The sequence below is a fragment of the Octopus bimaculoides genome, chromosome 5, assembly GCF_046866305.1.
Source record: "Octopus bimaculoides isolate indiv1 chromosome 5, ASM4686630v1, whole genome shotgun sequence".
In the NCBI taxonomy this organism is placed as follows: domain Eukaryota; kingdom Metazoa; phylum Mollusca; class Cephalopoda; order Octopoda; family Octopodidae; genus Octopus; species Octopus bimaculoides.
The window spans coordinates 125,519,757-125,546,103 of NC_142932.1; the positions used below are offsets into that span (position 1 = coordinate 125,519,757).

Below are 26,347 nucleotides of genomic sequence, written 5' to 3' on the forward strand. Positions count from 1 at the left end.
CCTACCCATGTCTACAAAACTGAGATCTTGAAGCACTGTGTAACAAGAAAACATTTCTCACACCCTACTTTAACAAGTCAATCTACCTTCTTCCCTTCTTTGCATTTCCTCCTTCCTCACTGTATCATTGCTACCCACTAGCCCCTGACCTGTGTGCTCCACTCACATGTAACAATAAACCTTTCCACACACCCAACCACAATAAAGCAATCTACATCTTCACATCTCTTCCTCATATATCCTCCTTTGGGCATTATGTTTACCTCTCTCTCCTCAATCTTGTCCTCACAGCCCTGTTTCTCTGTATCATTGCTACCTGGTAGCCCTTCCCCACTGTATATGCACCCAAGCTTTCACCTCTCACTTCTCCCCACTCTCTAATCACGCTTCTTTGGTAATATCCTGCCACTTATATTATGACCTTCAAACCTCATGGGTATGCCCTGGCACTTACCACCCTCCATATCTCTCTCTGTCTTTACTCAATTATATGTTCAAGGGTTCATACCTTTGACCAAAATTCTTGAAGGTAATGCCCCAGCATGGTTGCAGTCTGATGACCAAAACAAACATAAAAAATATATAAATTATATCCTCTATTACTGCATGGCAGACTTGATGAACGAGAAGGAGTGGCAAACTGATCCTTATGAGTTGTATTTTGAAAATAATACACTCTACATGGACTTAAAAATATGCATCATTAAATATGATGATACTAAAAAAATATACAATGATTAACCGTTTAGCAATCAGATTACTCTGGGAAATGTAAAGCTTCGTTATTCACATCATTTTGAATTGATCATGGTTTATCTTGTAGCTTTGCATATTTCATGAGATGTTTGTTTATTTTTAGAATGAGATTGTAGGGTAGGTGTGAAATGTCAGATCTGGCTATCTTCAACATAAATCAGATGGAACATTCGGGCTGGATATAACTGCTTTAAATGCCAAAGAGTTAAGTAGCCACAGCTGGTCAGTTAAAATGGTTTTCACTTCTCAGTTGCTATACCTTATGTTCTGACAAAAAGTCATGCCTAGACTGCTAGTGTAGCCAGATGCTATTGTCAGGAATATGGCTAAAGTGAATTCTAAGGAACAGTCTTCAGAGACATGATCATCTTTGGGAATACGTTCTTGTGATGTACAACAAGAGCCAAAGTCAATGGACTCTACATGCTGCAAGGTTATCTTTGGTGCTTAATTGATAATATTTAACAAAGAGACAAATTGTTATGCATATGGAAATGAGCAAGCAAATGCCCCAAGTGGAATTCTACACCTCAGACCTGTTGAAGGTGTGATCCTCTTTTATGAAGGTTATGTAGCTTTCGTTCTTGAATCTGTATGGTGTCCATTTAGACCACAAGGACCGCCAGAATATAAACTCCAGTCTGGCCTCATTCTTAATTACTCTAAAACTCTACCAAACTACACAGATTCACAATAACATGTTTTGTTTTTTCTTTGTTTCTTTGTCTGTTTGTTCTCTAAATGAGAAAGGCTGTATTTTTAATTTGAGAATAATGTTTCTTCAATATGTAAATGCTTGAGATGAGTTATTGCAGATGTGATTATAAGATTTTCAGATTATTAACTTCATCTTTTGAGATGAAAATGTATATTTTATGCATCTCCATCTGCATTGTTTCAGTTGGAACAGTAAAACTGCATTTATAACATGCCATGCATTTATGGAAGGCCTTGCACACGAAACACTGAGAGGTTCTAAAGGTTGGGATGGAAGAATATTGAAAAACGTTAATGATAGAATAAACATTTTAATACATATGGAGTGGTTGGCGTTAGGAAGGGCATCCAGCTGTAGAAACTCTGCCAAATCAGACTGGAGCCTGGTGTTGCCATCCGGTTTCACCAGTCCTCAGTCAAATCGTCCAACCCATGCTAGCATGGAAAGCGGACGTTAAACGATGATGATGATGATGATGATGAGAAATGAATGAATATAATGCTATAGAATGAAGATTTCGTAATTCCAAAGTGGGAAACTCATGAGAATCAAAGAATCAGGACATATACGTCTTACCAATAATGCAATTAGTAAGGCCAGTAGTGACATCAGTTTGATATTTCTGTGTTTGCTATGGTGGTGAGCTTCCAGAATTATTACTATGCCAGGCAAAGTGCTTAGTGGTATTTTGTCCATCTTCACATTCTGAGTTTATATCTCAGCAAAGTCATCTTCTTTCTTTTGAGGGTTGATAAAATAAATACCAATTGACATTACAGGCCTTGTGCCAAAATTTGAAACCAATATTTCTGTCTTTACTAAATATCAATGGTCTGGTACCATGCATTAAGCCAAGAATAAAACTTGTAATGTGGTTCAGAAATGAAACTAATTGAAATGAAGTCCAAATGTAGGTTCCAATATTAAAAGAGAATTCATGTCTAAAGATGAAGTTGTACAAAAAGTTATCATCTTATGATGTTTATCTTTGTCTAGAGACATAAAAATGATGATGATCATGATGTTGATGATGATAGTCATTATATGTATTCCTTTCTTTCTTTTGCAGATTTCTAGTAAAAAGACATTTTTTTGAAAATGAGGTTAGTTCTTCTTATTTATTTATTTTATAGGAGGCAGCATATTGAGTTTGTGTAGCTGTTGGAAATAAGTTAGTAGATCCTCTGTTAATGTGAGCTGAAACAGACAAGCATCCTGATCACAGGCTTGTTATCTCTCATCTCTATTTTATCTCAAACCAGAGCCCTTAACAGTCGTTTTTAGATTTTTCATCATTTTCGTTTTGAAGGTGAATTGTTGGGGTCTTCTTTTTTAGAATAGTGGGGATAGCAGCAGCAGCACCACCAACAGCTTCAGTAGTAGTGCCACCACCACTAGCAGCAGCAGCATTGATTGTTATTTTTGTGGGTGTTGTTTTTACTATTACATTTATTTTTGTTTATCTCCAATTGATTTTCCATAGGTGTCTAAAGACCAAGGAAACACATTAAGTCCTTAAACTGTAACAAATATCTATATGAATAAATTCTGCCAAACCCGCGAAAGCTATAAAATGTGGAAGTTAAAACTATGATGAAGATGATGATTTCCAATCTACAGGTCGTTATTTTCATTCATATGGACATAAGATGACCAGTTGTTTGGTTTTCATCAAACTCCTTTGCTTTATCAGGAAACTGGGTACAGGGTTTACATACCACCCAGTTTAACACCACCATCTGCTTCTTGGGTGCCTTTAGCATCAATTCTCTCACCTTCATGCATTTGGACCTAATCAACAGTTTCCTCTCCATCCATTTGTTTTTTCGTTCAGATGTTGAGGCCAAGCAACAAACAGCTTTACCAAATTAAAATGGAAACTAATCGTCCCCTCCAGGAAAACTTATGTTAAACACTTTTAAAACGGAAAGGGTAGACCCAGGAAGATGTGGGATGAAGTGGTGAGAGAGGATCCTCAGATGTTGGGTCTCACGGAGGGAATGACAGGACAGGGACTAGGGCTCCTGGTGGCTTGCTGTGCTTGACAAGACATGTCAAGCTAAGCAGAGGTGGGGTTGTCCTTGCATACAGGCATGCTCACTGTATCCTTCTCTAGCTGAGCATTCATAATCTTGGAGGCTTATGGGTGCTGGTGCCGTGTATACACAGCCATGCTGATGCTGCATAAGATCATCCACTACACTCTGTAAATTGGTTTGAATTAGCAATTCAATGGAGAAATGGAGCCTGGTCGGATCCTGTCATACTGTCCAATGCATGCCAGCATGGAAAACGGATGTTAAGTGATGATGATAATGATAGTTGATGAAGGTATAGATGAGCAGATCACATGACAGCATAACACCATTGTTGACCTTTTGAATTCAAAATCATACTGAAGTCAACATAGATTTTCATCTTTTCATGTCTGATAAGACAACACATAACATATCAGGTGATAGGCAGAGGTAGAGTTTGTGGTTGGTAGGAGAAGTACCCATTCCTCCTTTCAAATATAAACTTGCTACATATAATAGACTTAACACACAGCCACACCTTTTAGTTTTTTGCAAGATTTAAGGGAGATATTTGCTGCTATCTTTTAGTGACTGCATTGAATCTTTTTTTAAGAGAGGTATATCAAAATCAGTTGACAATGCAAGATGAAGTGCCATGTAGTATTATGTTACGTCCCTTTACTGCATCACTTCTCAAGTTAGGTAATATCCCCCATCAGTCAATGATTTCAGCTCTTTACTGGAAGTTAGAATGTATAGAGAAAAGGATAAGCTTTTTTTAAAAGTGTTTCTGTGAGTCAGGTAATGTTTTGTTTCATCGAAGAGTCGAAACCAGTCCAAAAGAGAATTATTAATATCAAATCAGTGTTTTTATTATAAAGTCACAACAAATGCTTTTATTGTAAACTTTTTTAGAAGTATAAATATTATCTCTTGGATGTGGATGCTCATCTAGAAGCTTTTGGACTTGTGGAAGCCAAGTAAGTGAATATATAACATTCTGCTTAACTTTGATTTTGACTTTGAATTATGAGGAGATTGTGTTGTATAAATATGATAACGATATAAGGAAATATAAATGTAGGAAATAGTAAGAGAAGCCATGACATTGTTGATATGAGACAACATGGAATCTATATGTTCATTATTTCAAGTTCAGTAAGTCCTGGTTATGCAACTTTTAATACACTATTTTTGTTTGTATGTATTTAACTGCAAGACAAAAGGCTCAAGCCTATTCCATACACCCACAGAACAGAATAAGGGGGGAATTTTTAGTTCAAGATCATTTCTTTCCCCAGTTCACATTGAAATGAATTGAACAATAAAGGTTTTAAACTCTGATTAAAATTAAAATTCCCCATTCCTGGTGCCATGTAAGATGTATCTCTGCTGGTGCCACTTTAAAAGCACCCAGTGCACTCTGTAAAGTGGTTGGCATTAAGAAGTGCATCCAGGTATAGAAACCTACCAAAGTAGGGGACTGACCCCTGTTGCAGCTCTCCACCTTGCCACCTCCAGTCAGACAGTCCAACCTATGCTAGCATGGAAAACAGATGGTAAGCTGGAGGGCCCCAGCAGGCTCCAGTTGTATGTTTTGGCATGGTCAATGCTGCTGGAAGCCCTTCTTAATGCCAACTACTTTACAGAGTGTACTCAGCGCATTTTATGTAGCAGTAGCATGGGAACTTCCTACATGGCAGTTGCACAGATACCATCATGTGGCACCAGCACCTGTGGAGTTGCCAAGTGACTTGCAAGACAAAGGGCTCCTGGTTGAGAGAAGGGGAGGAATGGAGGGATGTGGCTGTGAGCCTGGGAAGAGGTTAGTGTATGACAGAGAGGCAGAGATAGTTGTCTTATTATAGAGGGGGTACTTGGCTACCTCAGTCAGCCAGGCAAGGAGAAGCAAGGTGGCACAATGTTAAGGGACAATAAAGATATTAACTTAGAACAATTAATAATCTCAGTCGTCACCAACAGACTTAAAGGCTTCCTTATTGAGTTTTGTATAATTACAAGAATTGCATCAATTCTGAAATCTGCTGCATTGGGAAGAGCAAGGATTGTAAGAAAGGTCCATAAAAACTCATTCAAATACATTTAGGAAAAAAACTGCAAAAACCTTAAGCGTTCTCTAAAGATTAATTATCGATGAAGGTCTTCAAAAGACTTATAATTCAAATATATTCCAGTTTGATACACTACAGACATCAACAAACATGATACCTGGTGATAATTAAAGATTTGACCTATTCAAATGAATTGTAGATTTAGATTAAAATGTTAAAATATACAAACACAAAATAACAGTTTTTTGTGAGCTGATGATTGTGATGATGTGATGAAAATTTGTTTGTATATTTTTTGCAGGAAGCTGGCAGTGAGATACTTCAAAGACTGTGAGGTTAGTTGATATGATTCTTTTAGAGTGCAGTATATTCACAGAATGATTTGAGCATCAGGTGGAAGGCTTTGTGATATTTGTCTACATTCTGAGTTCAAATACCAGTGAAATTATATTTACCTTTCCCTTTTGGAATTTGATAATAACAGTAGCAGTCCAGGATTGTTAAAACACCTGATTGGATGCCTTGTGATATCTCAGCCTGCCCTTTCCCTTCTCACAGCCATACTGTGAAACTGTATTGGCCTTTGTCTTTTCCTTAGATAACATTGATGCTTATTTTTTCACATTGTTTTGAATTAATCATGCATTATCCTGTGGCTTTAAAACTTCAATGATGAGAGTATTTATTTTGAAAATGATATTGTCATATACGGTTCGTGTGAATATACAACAGTTAGATTATTCAGGCTGGATATGGGAGCATTCAATCAGGAAGGCTTAATCACAGGTCATTTCTGAATGAGCAATGTTGTTGAAAGTGATACCATTTTGTCTTCTTTTCTTACACAAATACTATATCTGGATACTGTAAAATCCAGTATATCCAAATCTCTTAACGTTTTTTCTCTCTTGTTCAAGATGTGATGAATATTTTGCAACTTCTTTTAATGAAGTGGAGGATTATTGCCTGATTTTAAATCCCAGATTTGTCAATTTCGTCTTTCATCTTTTCTGATTTCAGAAAAAAATTATCAGTCAAGTATTTAGAAAAATAACCCATAAAAATAACCCCATAGCTATCTCACACAAAATAATATGACCTGGTAGCATGAAACTGTACGTTCACTAAGTGTTTTATGTTTCTATTCAGTGAGAATTCAATACAAACAACTTCTCAACCATCCTACCTTTCACCCAACAGTGAGGACATGATAGCTGGATTGAGAGAGTGCTCCAGCACCACTCATTTGTTGCTTATTGTCAGCTAAGTAGACTGGAGGGAAATATACTGAACTGTTTTACTCAGGGGCATAATGTACCTCTTGGTCCAGGAACCAAAGCCATTACTTTATAATTGTGAAGTTATAACCCTAAGTAGTAAACCACATTCCTTTATTAGTTGAGTTCTGTGGCCAAATAACTAGACTCCTACAAAATGTGTGATCTTGTGCATTGTTTATAAATTATTACTTTAATTTTCCTACAGTACAAAGTTGGTTGAAAGAATATGTTCTGGAATTATTCCAATGTTTCTGTCTGTTTTTGAATCAAACATCTGAAATTTGATGTTGCTGTAGATGTAGAGAAGCAAAACAACCAATTGCTTCAGGAAATTAGGCAATATTCTGTTTGATTGAAGAGTCAATCAAAACATGGTAAAATAGAACTACAGATGTTAAATCATTAATTTTATTATAAAGTCTAAACATGTGCTTACATTTTGAATATTTATAGGGTTACAAAAGTCTTTGGAACAACCTGTGCAACCGTAAAAGTATTGACAGAGAAGGAGCTAAGTAAGTTTTTGTATTAAATTTTGTTTTTATTGGATTTTTACCTTATTGAAATGAGGAGATCATCAGGTATAAATGTGATCACGAGCGAGGTTGTTGCCAGTGCCGCTGGACTAGCTCCTGTGCAGGTAGCATGTAAAATACACCATTTTGAGCATGGCCGTTGCCAGTACCACCTGACTAAAAGGATCCACTACACTCTCGGAGTGGTTGGCATTAGGATGGGCATCTGGCTGTAGAAACTCTGCCAAATCAGATTGGAGCCTGTTGTAGCCATCTGGTTCACCAGTCCTCAGTCAAATTGTCCAACCCATGCTAGCATGGAAAGCGGACGTTAAACGATGATGATGATGATGAATACAGAATGGGACAAGAACACAAAACATCCAGACGGTTAGGTGATACAAGAAAGGGACAAAACATCCAGACGGTTAGGTGATACAAGAAAGGGACAAAACATCCAGATAGACGATACAAGGAAAACACGAACAAGTTTCAAATGATCACCCACACTGGAGGCAAATACTGTGAGAGGGAATGAAGAACGTGGCAGAAGAACTGGTGCTCACCATCAAAGAAAAGTGCATTCGACAGATGGAAAAATCAGCTCCTTCAAATGCAGTCGCTGTATCTGTGACTGCCACTGCCGTGTGGGCCTGTACAGCCAACACGGGCGCTGCACCACCATCAGCAGCGGACATGATTTCTTTGGATGCAAATCCATGGCTGCTCAAGACCGACGGATGCCTGCTGCTGCTGCTACTACTACTATTTTAATTTCAATAAGTCCTTGTCATGTAACTTTTATAGTTTTTATATCAACCCAGAACAGAAACAAGGAATAACACATATACAAATCAAGGAATTCCGAGTGCAGACATTTGTTTCCTTGAGTTTTCTCTCCCTTTTTCAAAATTGGGATCATCACCCCAGACTGCCATTGTTTTGGTGTCCTTCCAGAAGTCCATGCTATACACAAATCAACCAGAGAATACCTTCTCTTTTTATTTTTCTTAACATCTCATCCACTTCATCTGCCTTGCCACACTTGAGTGCTTTAATCACCTCTATGACTCTAGCCTCTGTGAGGTTAGTCTTTGGCCCTAGTTGCACCGCAAATCAATCGCAATATTTTATCCTGATCAAATGAGGCTATGTCCAAGATCTTTGGCATTATGTTGTGTTTGAGCAAATACCGGTATCATGTTAATTGGCACATAAAAGCAATCCAGTGATACATAAATAGCAACCGTTCAGGTGGCAAGCAAAAGCACCCATTACACTCTTATAAATATTTGAGATGAGTTATTGCAGATGTGATTATAAGATTTTCAGATTATTAACTTCATCTTTTGAGATGAAAATGTATATTTTATGCATCTCCATCTGCATTGTTTCAGTTGGAACAGTAAAACTGCATTTATGGAAGGCCTTGTACACGAAACACTGAGAGGTTCTAAAGGTTGGGATGGAAGAATATTGAAAAGCGTTAATGATAGAATAAACATTTTAATACATATGGAGTGAGAAATGAATGAATATAATGCTATAGAATGAAGATTTCGTAATTCCAAAGTGGGAAACTCATGAGAATCAAAGAATCAGGACATATACGTCTTACCAATAATGCAATTAGTAAGGCCAGAAGTGACATCAGATCGATATTTCTGTGTTTGCTATGGTGGTGAGCTTGCAGAATTTTTACTATGCCAGGCAAAGTGCTTAGTGGCATTTTGTCCATCTTCACATTCTGAGTTTATATCTCAGCAAAGTCATCTTCTTTCTTTTGAGGGTCGATAAAATAAGTACCAATTGACATTACAGGCCTTGTGCCAAAATTTGAAACCAATATTTCTGTCTTTACTAAATATTAATGGTCTGGTACCATGCATTAAGCCAAGAATAAAACTTGTAATGTGGTTCAGAAATGAAACTAATTGAAATGAAGTCCAAATGTAGGTTCCAATATTAAAAGAGAATTCATGTCTAAAGATGAAGTTGTACAAAAAGTTATCATCTTATGATGTTTATCTTTGTCTAGAGACATAAAAATGATGATGATCATGATGTTGATGATGATAGTCATTATATGTGTTCCTTTCTTTCTTTTGCAGATTTCAAGCAGAAAAACATTGTGGAGATAGCATGGTTAGTTCTTATTATTTATTTTATACGAGGCAGCATATTGAGTTTGTGTAGCTGTTGGAAATAAGTTAGTAGATCCTCTGTTAATGTGAGCTGAAACAGACAAGCATCCTGATCACAGGCTTGTTATCTCTGTTTTATCTCAAACCAGAGCCCTTAACAGTTGTTTTTAGATTTATCATTGTTTTGTTTTTCAAGGTGAATTACTGGGATCTATCTTTTTTGAAATAATGGTTGGTTAGCAGTGGCAGTGGCACCAGCACCACCGGTAGCTTCAGCAGCAGCAGCAGCACCAATAGCAGCAGCAGCATTGACTTTGACTTTTGTGGTTATTGTTGTTACTATTACAGTTATTGTTGTTTAGCTCCAATTGTCTTTCCATAGGTGTCTAAAGACCAAGGAAACACATTAAGTCCTTAAACTTTAACAAATATCTATATGGATGAATTCTGCCAGACTCATGAAAGCTAATAAAATGTGGATGTTAAAACTATGATGAAGATGATGATTTCCAATCTACAGGTCGTTATTTTCATTCATATAGACATAAGATGACCAGCTGTTTGATTTTCATCAAACTCCTTTGCTTTATCAGGAAACTGGGTACAGGGTTTACATACCACCCAGTTTAACACCACCATCTGCTTCTTGGGTGCCTTTAGCATCAATTCTCTCACCTTCATGCATTTGGACCAAATCAACAGTTTCCTCTCCATCCATTTGTTTTTTCCTTCAGATGTTGAGGTCAAACAACAAACAGCACTACCAAATGAAGATGGAAACTAACCCACCCCTTCTGAAAAACTTATATACAACATTTTAAATATGATAGTTGATGAAGATTTAGCTGAGCAGATCAAATGACAGCATAACACCTTTCTTGAATTTCTGAATCCAAAATCATGCTGAGGTCTACATAGCTTTCCTTCTTTTCATGTCTGATAAGACAACAAATAACATTTCAGGTGATAGGCAGAGGTAGCGTTTGTCGTTGGTAGGAGAAGTACCTATTCCTCCTTTCAAATATAAACTAACAGACTTACCACACAGCCACACCTTTTAGTTTTTTGCTAGATTTAAGGGAGATATTTGCTGCTATCTTTTACTGACTGCATAGAGTCTTCTTTTAAGAGAGGAATATCAAGATCAGTTGACAGTGCAAGATTAAATGCCTTGTAGTATTATGTTACATCCCTTTACTGCATCACTTCTCAAGTTAGGCCATATCCTCCATCAGTCAATGATTTCAGCTCTTTACTAGAAGTTAGAATGTATAGAGAAAAGGATTAGCTTTTTCTTTTAAAGTGTTTCTGTGAGTTAGGTAATGCTTTGTTTCATTGAAGAATTGAAACCAGTCCAAATTAGAATTATTAATGTCAAATCATTGCTTTTTAATTATAAAGTTACAACAAATGCTTTTATTGTAATTTTTTCTAGGAATATGAAGATTTTATAAGGGAAGTCAATGATGGTTTTGGACTAATTGATGCCAAGTAAGTGATTATATAACATTCCGCTTAAGTTTGAGTTTGACTTTGAATCATGAGGAGACTGTGATGTAGTCCTAGTTATGCAACTTTTAATACACAGTTTTTGTTTGTATGTATTTAACTGCAGGACAAAAGGCTCAAGCCTATTCCATACACCCACAGAACAGAGACAGGGGAGAAACAGAATAAGGGAGTGGGATTTTCAATTCAGAATCATTTCTTTCCCCACTTCATATTGAAATGAATTGAACAATAAAGGTTTTAAACTCTGATTAAAATTAAAATTCCCCATTTCCTGGTGCCATGTAAGATGTATCTCTGCTGGTGCCACTTCAAAAGCACTCAATGCCCTCTGTAAAGTGGTTGGCATTAGAAAGTGCATCCAGCTGTAGAAACCTTGCCAAAACAGAGGACTGGAGCCTGTTGCAGCTCTCTACCTTGCCACCTCCAGTCAAACAGTCCAACCTATGCTAACATGGTAAACAGATTTTAAATGATGATAATGATGTTGATACAAATAACGAATAATGTATAAGAAATTATATCTTTTAAATCTTCTGCGCTACAAAGTCATGTAAAGATATTTACCATTATATATAATAATCCTGTTTAGATCTGCAAGATCTGTCAGTTAACATGATTGTCATCTCAACCTGGTCTGTCTTCATTTTGCCTTGATTCAATTATAAAAAGTAAGGACCTTTAACACCACCACCATCATTATCATGTATCACCATCATCATTTAATGGCATGGATTGGATAGTTTGATAGGAACTGGCAAGCTGGAGGGCCACAGCGGGCTCCAGTTGTTTGTTTTGGCATGGTCACTGCTGCTGGAAGCCCTTCTTAATGCCAACTACTTTACAGAGTGTACTCAGCGCATTTTATGTGGCAGTAGCATGGGAACTTCCTGCATGGCAGTGGCACAGATGCTCTCATGTGGCACCAGCACCTGTGGAGTTGCCAAGTGACTTGCAAGACAAAGGGCTCCTGGTTGAGAGAAGGGGAGGAATCGAGGGATATGGCTGTGAGCCTGTCAAGAGGTTAGTGTATGACAGAGTGGCAGAGATAGTTGTCTTATTATAGAAGGGGTACTTGGCTACCTCAGTCAGCCAGGCAAGGAGAAGCAAGGTGGCACGATGTTAAGGGGCAATAAAGATATTAACTTAGAACAATTAATAATCTCAGTCATCACCAACAGACTTAAAGGCTTCCTTATTGAGTTTTGTATAATTATAAGAATTGCATCAATTCTGAAATCTGCTGTATTGGGAAGAGCAAGGATTGTAAGAAAGGTCCATAAAAACTCATTCAAATACATTTAGGAAAAAAACTGCAAAAACCTTAAGCGTTCTCTAAAGATTATTGATGGATGAAAGTCTTCAAAAGACTTATAATTCAATTACATTCCAGTTTGATGCTTTACAGGCATCCACAAATATGATACCTGGTGATAATTAGAGATTAGACCTATTCACATGTATTGTAGATTAGATTAAAATAATAAAATGTACAAACACAAAATAACAGTTCTGTAATGCTTCTTTCTCTGAGCTGATGTAGAAGTAATGATGGTGATTGTGATGATGTGATGAAAATATGTTTGTTTTTTTGCAGAAAACTGTCAGAGAAATACTTCAAAAACTGTGAGGTTAGTTGATATGATTTATTTACAGTCCAGTATGTTGGCAGAGTGATAGAGCATCGAGTGGAAGGCTTTGCAATATTTGTCTTGGTTGTCTACATTCTGAGTTCAAATATCAATGCAGTTAATTGTACCTTTCCCTTTTTGAATTTGGTAATAATAATAATAGCAGTCCAGGATTGTTAAAACACTTGATTGGATGCCTTGTGATATCTCATCCTGCCCTTTCCCTTCTCACAGCCATACTGTGAAACTGTATTGGCCTTTGTCTTTTCCTTAGATAACATTGTGCTGTAGACAGAGGGAGGCTTCAATGTAGATGCAACAGCTGGTCTTCTACACAGTTTCCACCTACCAAATTTTATTCACAAGGAATTGGTCAAACAATTACTGTGGTAGAACACACTTGTCTAAGGTGTTGTCCACCTGTACCAGTGATGCATTCAGTGGAATTCTTTCTGTAGTAAGCATTCACTTGAGGTAAATGGTCTGATGATACCAAACAAGTGATTGCTGGCCCTGCAGACATGTCCTTATTTGGTTTAATCATAAGAAACATTCTTTTGAGATCGCAGGTACTTGATCAGGACTGACGTAGGGCTAAACAATTACAACAGAGCTCAATATAACTACGGATATTTGTCCTCATCTTGTTTGTTGTTAACGCAATGTTTTGGTTAATATCCCCTCCAGCCTTCATCAGGTGTCTTGGGGAAATTTCGAACCTGGGTTCTCATTCCTAATGTATTTTTTGATGTTATTATTACTATTCAGGTCACTGCCTGGAATCGAACTCGGAATCTTGGGGTTAGTAGCCTGCGTTCTTAGCCACTATGCCATATGCCCGTGCGCAATTATGGAGTGAATTTTTTAGGGCTTATAAATCTAATATTCTCCTATCCTTCCTTAATACCGGTTCCCATATGCTGTTCATATCTGCACTTGGTCTGCTTAGGAGGTTGTTGTGTCCTAGCATATGTGCTGCCTCTTTTAGTTTTCGTATTTTTCCAGTGGTGTTCTCTCTCTATTATCTTAACTTCATCTCACATTTTTCCATACATGATCAGCTATACCCGATTTATCTATATCTCCCCGTGTCACAGCTTTGCGTTGTTCCTCTACCCTTATTTTGAGGGGGTGACATGTTTCGCCTTTGTATAACCTACCACAGCTGCATGGGATGGAATACACACAGTTCTTAGTCATATTGTCTTCTATTGGTGGTTTTACTCAAAGGAGATATTTGTGAAGTGTTGTATTACTTTTGAATACTGTCCTGATGTCATATGGGCCACATATCTTTTGTATCTTTTCGGAGAGGCCTTTCACATAGGATAGACAGACTGTGGACAGTTTATCGGTTTCATCCTCTCTTTTCTTCATAATTGGTGTGGAGAGTATGCTTTTGGGGTAGTTATTGCTTAATAGATTGTTACTGAGCTTGATCATTTCTTCGTGGTGGCGGCGGCGGCAACAGTAGTAGTAGTAGTAGTAGTAGTATTTAATCTAAACTTCTTCATTAGCACTCATATGGAGATAAAGATGACCAGCAGTTTGGGTTTCATTTTTTACCTTCAGATATTCAGGTTGGACATCATACACTGAAATTCTTACAAGTCTGAGGCAGGGCTACCAAAATGTTATGGAAACTAATTTGCCTCATTTGACAAACCTATAAAAAAAATCATAAAAGTATTATCTTTCTTTTGGATCATTGTCTGAAATTGAAGAACTTCATATAAGCTGATGCCATTTCAAAGATGATAGTTGATGACAATTTGGTTGCTATAATTAAGCAAATGGAATGATTATATGCTGCCTTCTGTGAGGGCCTTTTTCTATTAGGGACTAGAGATTAGATTTATTTTATTCTCCAAACATATTTTGCTTCTCTACATTGTTTTGGAATTCTACATGTCTTTTCAATATTGGTAATTTGATGCAGCATTAAGAGGAAGAGACTTGATGGTCTGCAAGATTTTGATATACTAGTTTAATGTTTACAATTTCTGAATTGAAATGCCAGTGAGTTCAGTGTAGCATCCCATTTATTGAAGCTTGATAACACAAGTAAAGTTGTAGAAGTTGTGTTGGTAGAAGTACCCACTACAGCTTTGATATTGAAACTAATGAAAGAGAAACTCTTTGTTTGTTTCTTGTATTGGACTCATATTTCATCATCATCATCATCATCGTCGTTTAATGTCTGATTTCCATACTGGCATGTGTTGGACGGTGTGACTGAGGACTGGCAAGCCAGATGGCTGCACCAGGCTTCAATCTGATCTGGCAGAGTTTCTACAGCTGGATGCCCTTCCCAACGTCAACCACTCCGAGAGTGTAGTGGGTGCTTTTACGTGCCACTGGCACGAGGGCCAGTCAGGTGGTACTGGCGATAGTCACACCCAAATGGTGGTTTTTATGTGTCACCTGCACAGGAGCCAGTCCAGCGGCACTAACATCGACCTCGCTCGAATGCTGTTTTTCATGTGCAACCAGCACAAATGCCAGTAAGGCAACGCTGGCAATAATCACGCTCAGACGGTTCTTTAAACGTTCCACTGGCACGGGTGCCAGTCAGGTGGTGCTGTCATTGGCCACGTCAGTGAATTTGATTTTGATTTCACTTGCCTCAACATGTCTTCGCAAGCAAAGTATAAATGGGCTGGTTACACCGCTGGCATAGTCCATGGGTTATGGTCTCACTTGGCTTGCCGGGTCTTCTCAAGCACAGCATATTTCAGAAGATCTCGGTCACTAGTCATTGCCTTGGTGAGGCCCAATTTTCGAAGGTCTTGCTTCACCACTTCATCCCAGGTCTTCCTCGGTCTATCTCTTCCACTGATTCCCTCAACTGCTAGGGTGTGACATTTTTTCACACAGCTATCCTCATCCATTCGCACCATGTGTCCATACCAGCGCAGTCGTCTCTGTTACACACTACATCTGACGCTTCTTAGGTCCAACTTTTCTCTCAAAGCAGTTACTTTCTGTTGTGTATGCACACTGACATTACACATCCAGCGGAGCATACTGGCTTCATTCCTTACAATCTCAGCAAAAAGATAAAAAGCAACACTCTTCAAATCAAACACTACCACTGTTTTCTTCTACATTGGCATGGGTTGGACAGGTGCATTAACCAAAAAGCCCAGATGCAGCTGTATCATAAAAGATTCAAAGTTTACAGTTTTTACTTCATTATCGCCTTTCTTAGTTTATCACTATCACGGCTACATTTCACCAACTTATGAACACTTTTACCTTGCATATGCTTAGTTGCACCAAATGAAGTGTAAAATTTCCACTTATTTTCTATCACTTTTAGTTACAAGCCTTCTATCAAGTCAAATTTCTTCAATGATTTGCAGGGTTTTAGTGAACATTGATTTCAAATTTGTCTTATGTAATCAACAAGTTCCATATTACAGAAGATAAAAAAATTCAAAATGAACAACCTGACAGTTTTCAAGCGGAGCTTCTTAACTTGGAATTTCTCTCAGCAATTTATTGATCTTATCTGGCTTATTCACACCCGACTTCTTGCAACAGACCTCAAAAATAGCAATGCTTTCACAAGTTTTGTCTATGCAGTTGCCTTATTATAAGTACAAAAACAATTAGCAGTTTTGAATGTCGTTCTGTAAGAAATATTTCAACATTCACAACTTCACTGTAATTTTCTAAAATGAGGAATTATAAATTATGTATTGTTATAGTCGGACTCAATATCTACTACATTGCTCTAGAAAATGTTTGATCAATTTTTGTGCTCCCTACAAACTGAATATGAAAATCTTTCAAATAATTAACTTATTATTTTAACAGAACTGTATAAGGTGCTGTAGAATAATGCTTTTTGCTGTCCCCAAACAAAGTTCTTCACATTACTGCTCTAGTAGCAGGATTTTCTTTTCTTGATTTTTAAAAGAGTATCATAGTGCTACGAATAGTCTATCGATCTCAAGAGGCATTCTTTTGATAAATAATTTGATCTTAAATTTAATTTGTGTCAAAATAGTTTCGTCGCTTTGAAATGGTGACCTGTTCCCTGACAAGACTTTGTGATGCTGATTTAAGAATTTTATTCACTTTAACAAATAAATCGATAAATAAAAGAACTTTGACCAAATCAAACTGTGTGGCAAAGCTATCTTGTCATAGGATGGAAAGTAGCAGTTAAATTCTTCCAGATAACATCTATAAATTAAAAAAGAATCGCATTGTAAAAAAAAATTGAAAAATCACAGTCAAAAGGGAGAAAATCAAACTTATGTGAGCGATCTATCCCAGACCTCTGCCCTGAAAAAATATGGTATGGTCATGGTTGGAATGTCTGCTCAACTGAAATTTACCTAGAGCTAAACAATATAGCTTGTAATGGAGAGGCTTGGACAAAAATTTAATTTCTTCAACAATTCTTTAGCAGACGAGCTGGTAATTTATTTAAGTACATCTAGTCCTGATTTTAAGATTAGCATCTTTTTTCGGTGAATAACTTCATCATCATCATCATCATCGTTTAACGTCCGCTTTCCATGCTAGCATGGGTTGGACGATTTGACTGAGGACTGGTGAAACCGGATGGCAACACCAGGCTCCAGTCTAATTTGGCAGAGTTTCTACAGCTGGATGCCCTTCCTAACGCCAACCACTCAGAGAGTGTAGTGGGTGCTTTTACGTGTCACCAAATATTTTCAGAAAAACGGCATCTATGCCATTCGCAATGAGTCAGATGGGTCAATACATAGTGAAAATATTTATATAAAGAGAAACTAGATAACGAATGTATATATTTCCAAAAAATTGATTTGATTCAAAATATAACAAAATTTTCATAAAAAATACTTTCTTAGACGTTTTTTTTCTTTTTAAATGCCCAAATTGTTATTTGTCAGTTAATTAAAACAAAGCATTGAGTAATTACAACCAACTAATTTATTATTTTAGGTGGGGATGAAATGAAATGAAGAATTTAAAAGAGTAACAATGAAATGTCTAAGTCAATTATAAATGGTTTGTAACATAAGTGAGAGAAACTTCTAGAACATCCAATGAAAAGACATTTAATTCGCTAAATTACTAGATAATTTCCAACAAATATTTTTTAATTGGGACTTTAGCAAGTATAACAGATTAATAGTTTTGTTTGTATAAATTATTATAAAGCAAAAATAAGCAAGTCAGTAATAATGAAAGCAAGAAAACAAAAAACAGCATCATGCGGCATATGACAACAGAAAGAATTACTTTTATTCCTCTGTCAAATGTAGTGCTTATTTATTCATATTGTTTTGAATTAATTATCTTGTATCTTTAAGGCTTTAATGGTGTGATTATTTATTTTTAGAATGACGTTGTAAGGTAGGTGTGAGAAGTCAGATGTCTTGGGTATGAATATAAAACAGGTAGAATCCTCAGGCTTGATAAGGGCACATTCCAGGTCAGTTCTAAATGAGCAATGTTGTTGAAAGTCATACCATTTTGTCTTGTTTACTTACAGGAATAGTATTTCTAGATACTGCAAGATGTTTTGAATATTTTGCAACTTCTTTTAATGAAGTGGAGTATTATTGCCTGATTTTGAATTCGTCAATTTTGTCTTTCACCTTTCCAGGTTTGAGAAGATAATATTAGTCAAGTATTTAGAAAAATAACCCATAAAAATAACCCCATAGCTATCTCACACAAAATAATGACCTGGTAGCATGAAACTATACTTTCACTAAGGGTTTTATGTGTCTATGCAGTGACAATTTGATACAAACAACTTCTCAACCATCCTACCTTTCACCCAACAGTGAGGACATGATAGTTGGAGTGAGGGAGGGCTCCAGCACCACTCAGTTGTTTCATATTGTCAGCTAAGTAGACTGGAGGGAAATATACTGAACTGTTTTACTCAGGGGCATAATGTACCTCTTGGTCCAGGAACCAAAGCCATTACTTTATAATTGTGAAGTTAAAACCCTAAGTAGTAAACCACATTCTTTTATTGAGTTCTCTGGGCAAATAACTAGACTCCTACAAAATGTGTGATCTTGTGCATTGTTTATAAATTATTACTTTAATTTTCCTACAGTACAATGTTGGTTGAAAGAATTTGTTCTGGAATTATTCCAATGTTTTTCTCTGTTTTTGAATCAAACGTCTGAAACTTGATGTTGCTGTAGATGTAGAGAAGCAAAACAACCTATTGCTTCAGGAAGTCAGGCAATATCCAGTTTGATTGAAGAGTCAATTACATGGTAAAATAAAACTACAGGTGTTAAATCATTGATTTTATTAACATATGCTTTTATTTTGAATATTTATAGCGTTACAGAGATTTTTGCATTAAACTGGAGGAATATAAAGCTATTGACAAAGAAGTTGCTAAGTAAATATTTTTATTACCTTTGTTAAAATTGTATTTTTACTTTATTGAGATGAGGAGATTGTGATGTATAAATGTGATCACAATATAATGATATATATATATATATATATATATATATATATATATATGTGTATATATATATATATATATGTATATATATATATATATATATATATATATAGGTGAGAAAGTTGATATGTGAAAGCATGTGGTTGGATGTATAAAAGATAAACAAGAGTGAAAAAAAACTACAGAAGGCTTGTGTTACATGGTTAAAGTATATATTTAAATTGTTATGTCAGAAAAATGTTATAAAATTTTGGGTATATAAACATTGTATTTGGAGAAATAACCAGTTTCCTGTTGTCTTTTCAAATTTCTCTACTTGTATCGTAACATGTCTTCGCTCCAGTGTGTAAAATGGAGTTCTAGATAGGGGGAGGTAATCAGGGATTTTTTCCGGTATAAGGGAGATAATCGAAATGTAGGAGGTGATAGATTTTGATTAATTTACCATGGTTTGGTTTAGAAGGAATAGAATGTTAGGTTTTGTTCTATAATTTTTTTTCTCAGTGAGGTGAATTGCCTTATTTAAAAGTGTTAGCAATGGTTAAGTTTGGGCTTATATTTTTGAATGAAGAAGGTTCCAATTGACATTACAGGCCTTGTACCAAAATTTGAAACCAATATTTCTGTCTTTACTAAATATTAATGATCTGGTACCATGCATTAAGCCAAGAATAAAACTTGTACTGGGGTTCAGAAATGAAACTAATTGAAATGAAGTCCAAATGTAGGTTCCAATATTAAAAGAGAATTTATGCCTCAAGATGAAGTTGTACAAAAAGTTATCATCTTATGATGTTTATCTTTGTCTAGAGACATAAAAATGATGATGATCATGATGTTGATGATGATAGTCATTATGTGTGTTCTTTTCTTTCTTTTGCAGATCTCTAGTAAAAGAATATTTTGGAAATAACGAGGTTAGTTCTTCTTATTTATTTATTTTGTACAAGGCAGCATATTGAGTTTGTGTAGCTACTGGAAATAAGTTAGTAGATCCTCCGTTAATGTGAGTTGAAACAGACAAGCATCCTAACCACAGACTTGTTATCTCTCATCTGTTTTATCTCAAACCAGAACCCTTAACAGTTGTTTTCACATTTTGTTTTGTTTTTCAAGGTGAATTGTTGAGGGTATTCCTATTTTAAAATAGCAGTGGTAGCAGCATCATCAGCAGCATTGACTATAATTTTTGTGGCTATTGTTTTTACAATTACAATCATTGTGGTTTAGCTCCAATTATCTTTCCATGGGAGTCTAATGACCAAGGAAACACATTAAATACTTATACTGTAAAAAATATCTACGTGCATGAATTCTGTCAGACCCATGAAGGCTATAAAATGTGGATGTTAAAACTATATTTTCTTTCATATGGACGTAAGATGACCATCTGTTTGGTTTTGATCAATCAATGTCCTTTGTCTTATTAGAAAACTGGGTACAGGCTTTACATGCCACCCAGTTTAACACCACCATCTGCTTCTTTTGTATGAATTCTCTCACCATCATGCATTTGGACCAATCAACAGTTTCCTCTCCATCCATTTGTTTTTTTCCTTCAGAAGTTGAGGTCAAACAACAGACATCCCTACATCTTTAGATGTTGTGTCTCACAGAGGGAATGACAGGGTAAGGGACTCTTGGTGGTTTGCCAAATTAAGTAGAGGTGTGGTTGTCCTTACATACAGGCATACTCACAGCATCCTTCTCTAGATGAGCGTTTGTAATCTTCGAGGCTCGTGGGTGCTGGTGCCACAAAAAAATGCCCGGTCTAGTGCCACATTTACAGTTACAAGTTGGTGCAGTGGAAAGGCATCCAGTCCACTCTGTAAAATGGTTGGCATTAGGAAGGGCATACAGTTGTAGAAACAATACAAAAATTGACATGAAACTTGCGCAGCTCCACCTAACTGATTGACTGTCCAACAAATGCCAGCATGGAAAACAGATGTTGAATGATACTGATGATGATGATGATAGTTGATGAAGATGTAGCTGAGCAGATCAAATGACAGCATAACACCTTTCTTGAATTTCTGAATCCAAAATCATGCTGAGGTCTACATAGCTTTCCTTCTTTTCATGTCTGATAAGACAACAAATAACATTTCAGGTGATAGGCAGAGGTAGCGTTTGTCGTTGGTAGGAGAAGTACCCATTCCTCCTTTCAAATATAAACTAACAGACTTACCACATAGCCACACCTTTTAGTTTTTTGCTAGATTTAAGGGAGATTTTGCTGCTACCTTTTACTGACTGCATAAAGTCTTCTTTTTAGAAGGGAATATCAAAATCAGTTGACAGTGCAAGATGAAATGCCTTGTAGTATTATGTTACATCCCTTTACTGCATCACTTCTCAAGTTAGGCAATATCCCCCATCAGTCCATGATTTCAGCTCTTTACTGGAAGTTAGAATGTATAGAGAAAAAGATTAGTGTTTTTTCTGTTTAAGTGTTTCTGTGAGTCAGGTAATGTTTTGTTTCATTTAAGAGTCGTAACCAGTCCAAAAGAGAATTATTAATATCAAATCAGTGTTTTTATTATAAAGTTACAACAAATGCTTTTATTGTAAACTTTTTTAGAAGTATAAAGATTTCGAAAAGGAAGCAAACATGTATCTACAGAGTTTTGGAGTCGAGCAAGCCAGGTAAGTGAATATATAACATTCTGCTTAAGTTTGATTTTGACGTTGAATTATGAGGAGATTGTGATGTATAAATATGATAACGATATAAGGAAATATAAATGTAGGAAATAGTAAGAGAAGCCATGACATTGTTGATATGAGACAACATGGAATCTATATGTTCAGTATTTCAACTTCAGTAAGTCCTGGTTATGCAACTTTTAATACACTATTTTTGTTTGTATGTATTTAACTGCAAGACAAAAGGCTCAAGCCTAATCCATACACCCACAGAACAGAGACAGGGGAGGAACAGAATAAGGAGGTGGGATTTTCAATTCAGAATCATTTCTTTCCCCACTTCATATTGAAATGAATTGAACAATAAAGGTTTTAAACTCTGATTAAAATTAAAATTCCCCATTCCTTGTTCCATGTAAGATGTATCTCTGCTGGTGCCACTTCAAAAGCACTCAATGCCCTCTGTAAAGTGGTTGGCATTAGGAAGTGCATCCAGCTGTAGAAACCTTGCCAAAACAGAGGACTGGAGCCTGTTGCAGCTCTCCACCTTGCCACCTCCAGTCAAACAGTCCAACCTATGCTAACATGGTAAACAGATTTTAAATGATGATAATGATGTTGATGATGATGACATCAAACTTTGGATAAAATCATCTGCCAATCTTGATTGCTTTTTCATGAAAGTTTCTCATTTTTATAAAGCTGAAATTGAAAACAGATTTGATACAAATAACGAATAATGTATAAGAAATTATATCTTTTAAATCTTCTGTGCTACAAAGTCATGTAAAGATATATACCATTACATATAATAATCCTGTTTAGATCTGCAAGATCTGTCAGTTAACTTGATTGTCATCTCAGCCTGGTCTGTCTTCATTTTGCCCTGATTCAATTATAAAAAGTAAAACTACAGATTAGACCTATTCAAATGTATTGTAGATTTAGATAAAATAAAATATACAAACACAAAATAACATTTCTGTAGTGGTTGTTTTTGTGAGCTGATGTAGAAATAATGATGATGATTGTGATGAAAATTTGTTTCTTTCTTTTGCAGAAAACTGTCAGAGAAATACTTCAAAAACTGTGAGGTTAGTTGATATGATTTATTTACAGTCCAGTATGTTGGTGGAGTGATTAGAGCATCGGGTGGAAGGCTTTGCGATATTTGTCTTGGTTGTCTACATTCTGAGTTCAAATATCAATGCAGTTAATTGTACCTTTCCCTTTTTGAATTTGGTAATAATAATAATAGCAGTCTAGGATTGTTAAAACACTTGATTGGATGCCTTGTGATATCTCATCCTGCCCTTTCCCTTCTCACAGCCATACTGTGAAACTGTATTGGCCTTTGTCTTTTCCTTAGATAACATTGTGCTGTAGACAGAGGGAGGCTTCAATGTAGATGCAACAGCTGGTCTTCTACACAGTTTCCATCTACCAAATTTTATTCACAAGAAATTGGTCAAACAATTACTGTGGTAGAAAACACTTGCCCAATGTGCTGTGCATTGGGATTGAATCAGGAACCATATAGTTTCAAATTGAATATCTTTGCCAGCCATCCATGGCCACTTCCATTTAAAATACAGCCATCCACTTTCACACCCACAAAGCAGGCACGAGCATTGATATACATTTAAAAAGTTTTCTTAGGAATCGTGTGATTTCAGGTTCAATCTCAATACTCAAATTTCATCACTCAACCCCTAACCTGGGGGTCAAGCCAAATTTTGTGTATGAACTTTGGTAGCTAGAAGCATGCTCTTTGAAAGCTCTTTTGCATGGACTTGTTCTTTGGTGTTAGATTTCATCCCTTGTCCATTCTAATACCATCAGCTGTACCTATGATGCGTTCAGTGGTATTCCTTCTGTAGTAAGGTTTCACTGAAGGTATATGGTTTGGAGACGCCACTATGGAAGACTGCTTAATAAAGAGAATGAATGGGAGGATGAGTCTGCTGAATGTCAACCCAACAGAGGGACCAGCTATCCTAATTGACAGTACCTTAGTAGATAAAGCGATCAAGAGTATAAAGACAGGGAACACCCCCGGCCCATCAGGAATCACTGCAGAGATGCTCAAAATATCTGGCAGTGTCAACTATAGCCTAGTCACCCGTATAGTTAATCAGGTGGTACACGAAGGAGTCATACACAATGACTGGTGTAGCAGCACCATAGTCAACTGCTACAATGGTAAAGGTGACACTTTAGACACAAACAGTTACAGAGGTATCAAGTTGTTGGACCAGTTAATGAAGGTCACTGAGAGGGTCATAGCCCAACAAATTAGGGAGAGAGTCAGTTTAGATGAGATGCAGTTTAGGTTCATTCCAGAGAAAAGCACTACTGATGCTATATTTCTAGTAAGACAGCTGCAGGAGAAATACCTAGCCAAAGATAAACCTCTGTACCTGGCTTTCATTGACATGGAGAAAGCCTTTGACAGAGTCCCCCGATCCCTTATCTGGTGGTCAATGAGGAAACTAGGGATAGAAGAATGATTAGTGAGAGCTGTGCAAGCCATGTACAGGGACACTGTCAGTAAGGTGAGGGCTGGCAACGAGTACAGTGAAGAATTCCGGGTAGAGGTAGGGGTCCACCAAGGTTCAGTCCTCAGCCCCCTCCTATTTATCATAGTCCTCCAGGCAATTACACAGCAATTCAAGGTGGGATGTCCCTGAGAGCTCCTCTATACTGATGACCTTGCCCTAATTGCTGAGTCGCTATCAGAACTAGAGAAGTTTCAGGTGTGGAAGCAAGGACTAGAATCGAAGGGCCTTAGAGTCAACTTAGCTAAAACCAAAGTCCTAATAAGTAGGAAGGTAGACAAAACACAAACTCCTTCAGGTAGATGGCCCTGCTCGATCTGTAGAAAAGGCGTAGGTAGAAACTCCATAAGATGTACCCAGTGTAAGCTATGGGCACATAAAAGGTGCAGCAATATCAAAGGAAGGCTAACTAGCAAGATAGTTTTTGTATGTGGCAGATGCTCAGGAGCTATAAACACTGAAAATGTGCAGAAAACAACCTTTGCCACACTCCAGGGAGAAAAACTAGAAGTAGTTGATAGCTTCCACTACATAAGTGACCAAGTTTGTAGTGGGGTAGGGTGCACTGAAAGTGTAGCTGCTAGAATAAGAATAGCCTGGGCAAAGTTCAGAGGGCTCATACTTCTGCTGGTGACAAAGGGCCTCTCACTCAGAGTAAAAGGCAGACTGTATGACGCATGTGTACGAACAGCCATGCTACATGGTAGTGAAACATGGGCCGTGACCGCTAAGGACATGCGTAAGCTTGCAAGAAACAAAGCCAGTATGCTCTGACGGATGTGTAATTTCAGTGTGCATATGCGACATAGTGTAAGTACCTTGAGAGAAAAGTTAGACCTAAGAAGCATCAGTTGTGGTGTGCAAGAGAGATGTTTGCACTGGTGTGGACATGTGGCAAGAATGGATGAAGATAGCTGTGTGAAAAAGTACCACACCCAAGTGGTTGAAGGAACCTGTGGAAGAGGTAGACCCAGGAAGACCTGGGATGAGGTGGTGAAGCACAACCTTTGAACTTTAGGCCTCACCGAGGCAATGACCAATGACCAGGACCTTTGAAAATATGCAGTACGTGAGAAGACTCGGCAAGCCAAGTGAGAGTGTAATTTGTGACCTCTGCCAGAAGTGTAGCCAGCTCACTAATTCGTATCTTTACTTCATTGGACACTAAAAACTCTGCTTGTGAAGACCTTTTGAGGCAAGTGAATTTGAAATCAGAAATCGTAATCGTACCGAACCTGACGACTGGCACCCATGCTAACCTCTCCTTCTGTGGACACTAAACTCTGCTTGCGAAGACCTGTTGGGGCAAGTGAAATCAAAATCGTAATTGAAACATACTCGATGACTGGCACCTGCGCCAGTGGAGCATTAACAGTACTGTCCGAGCGTGTTCATTGCCAGAGCAGATGTCTGGCTTCCGTGCTAGTGGCCCGTAAAAATCACCATTTGAGTGGAATTGTTATAGCATCACCTTCCTGGCACGTTAGAAAAATTATTCAAGTGAGGTCGTTGCCAGTGCTGCTGGACTGGCTCCCATGCAGGTGGCACGTAAAAAACGCCTTTTTGAGTGTGGCTGTTGCCAGTACCGTTTGACTGGTCCTCGTGCCAGTGGCACGTAAAAGCACCCACTACACTCTCAGAGTGGTTGGCGTTAGGAAGAGTATCCAGATGTAGAAACTGCCAAATCAGATTGGAGCCTGGTGCAGCCAATCTGTTCACCAGACCTCAGTCAAATCATCCAAGCATGGAATGCGGATGTTAAATGATGATGATGACAATACCAAACAAGTGATGGTTTGATCCTCCCCTTTTCCTACCAGTGATGGAGGCCCTGCAAAATTGTTTAGTCATAAGAAACACTATCTTGGGATAGTTGGTCTGCTGGATCGGGACTGGCCTGGGGCTAAACAATTACAACAGAACTAGAAAGAACTGATTTGTTACTAAATCTGGTATTATTTAATTATAGACTGCCAAAGTATATACACCTGCCAAAATGCGACGGTTGTAGGAATAAAATATTGGATTACATGCTCATAGGTCATAGGATCAAAT

General features: G+C 37.2%; 1 protein-coding gene across 2 annotated transcripts in view; it reads left to right on the forward strand.

Annotated features, from left to right (window-relative positions):
- Window positions 1–26,347, forward strand: part of LOC106877687 (uncharacterized) — a 288,271-nt gene that overhangs the window by 163,952 nt on the left and 97,972 nt on the right. For both annotated transcript variants that reach the window (XM_089353047.1, XM_089353048.1), the window contains 11 exons: window positions 2,544–2,577; window positions 4,408–4,472; window positions 5,866–5,899; window positions 7,298–7,359; window positions 9,471–9,504; window positions 10,939–10,994; window positions 12,610–12,643; window positions 18,955–19,016; window positions 19,969–20,002; window positions 21,670–21,734; window positions 22,795–22,828. In XM_089353047.1, the coding sequence (XP_089209173.1) occupies window positions 2,544–2,577; window positions 4,408–4,472; window positions 5,866–5,899; window positions 7,298–7,359; window positions 9,471–9,504; window positions 10,939–10,994; window positions 12,610–12,643; window positions 18,955–19,016; window positions 19,969–20,002; window positions 21,670–21,734; window positions 22,795–22,828 (514 nt within the window). The remainder of the gene's footprint in view (window positions 1–2,543; window positions 2,578–4,407; window positions 4,473–5,865; window positions 5,900–7,297; window positions 7,360–9,470; window positions 9,505–10,938; window positions 10,995–12,609; window positions 12,644–18,954; window positions 19,017–19,968; window positions 20,003–21,669; window positions 21,735–22,794; window positions 22,829–26,347) is intronic.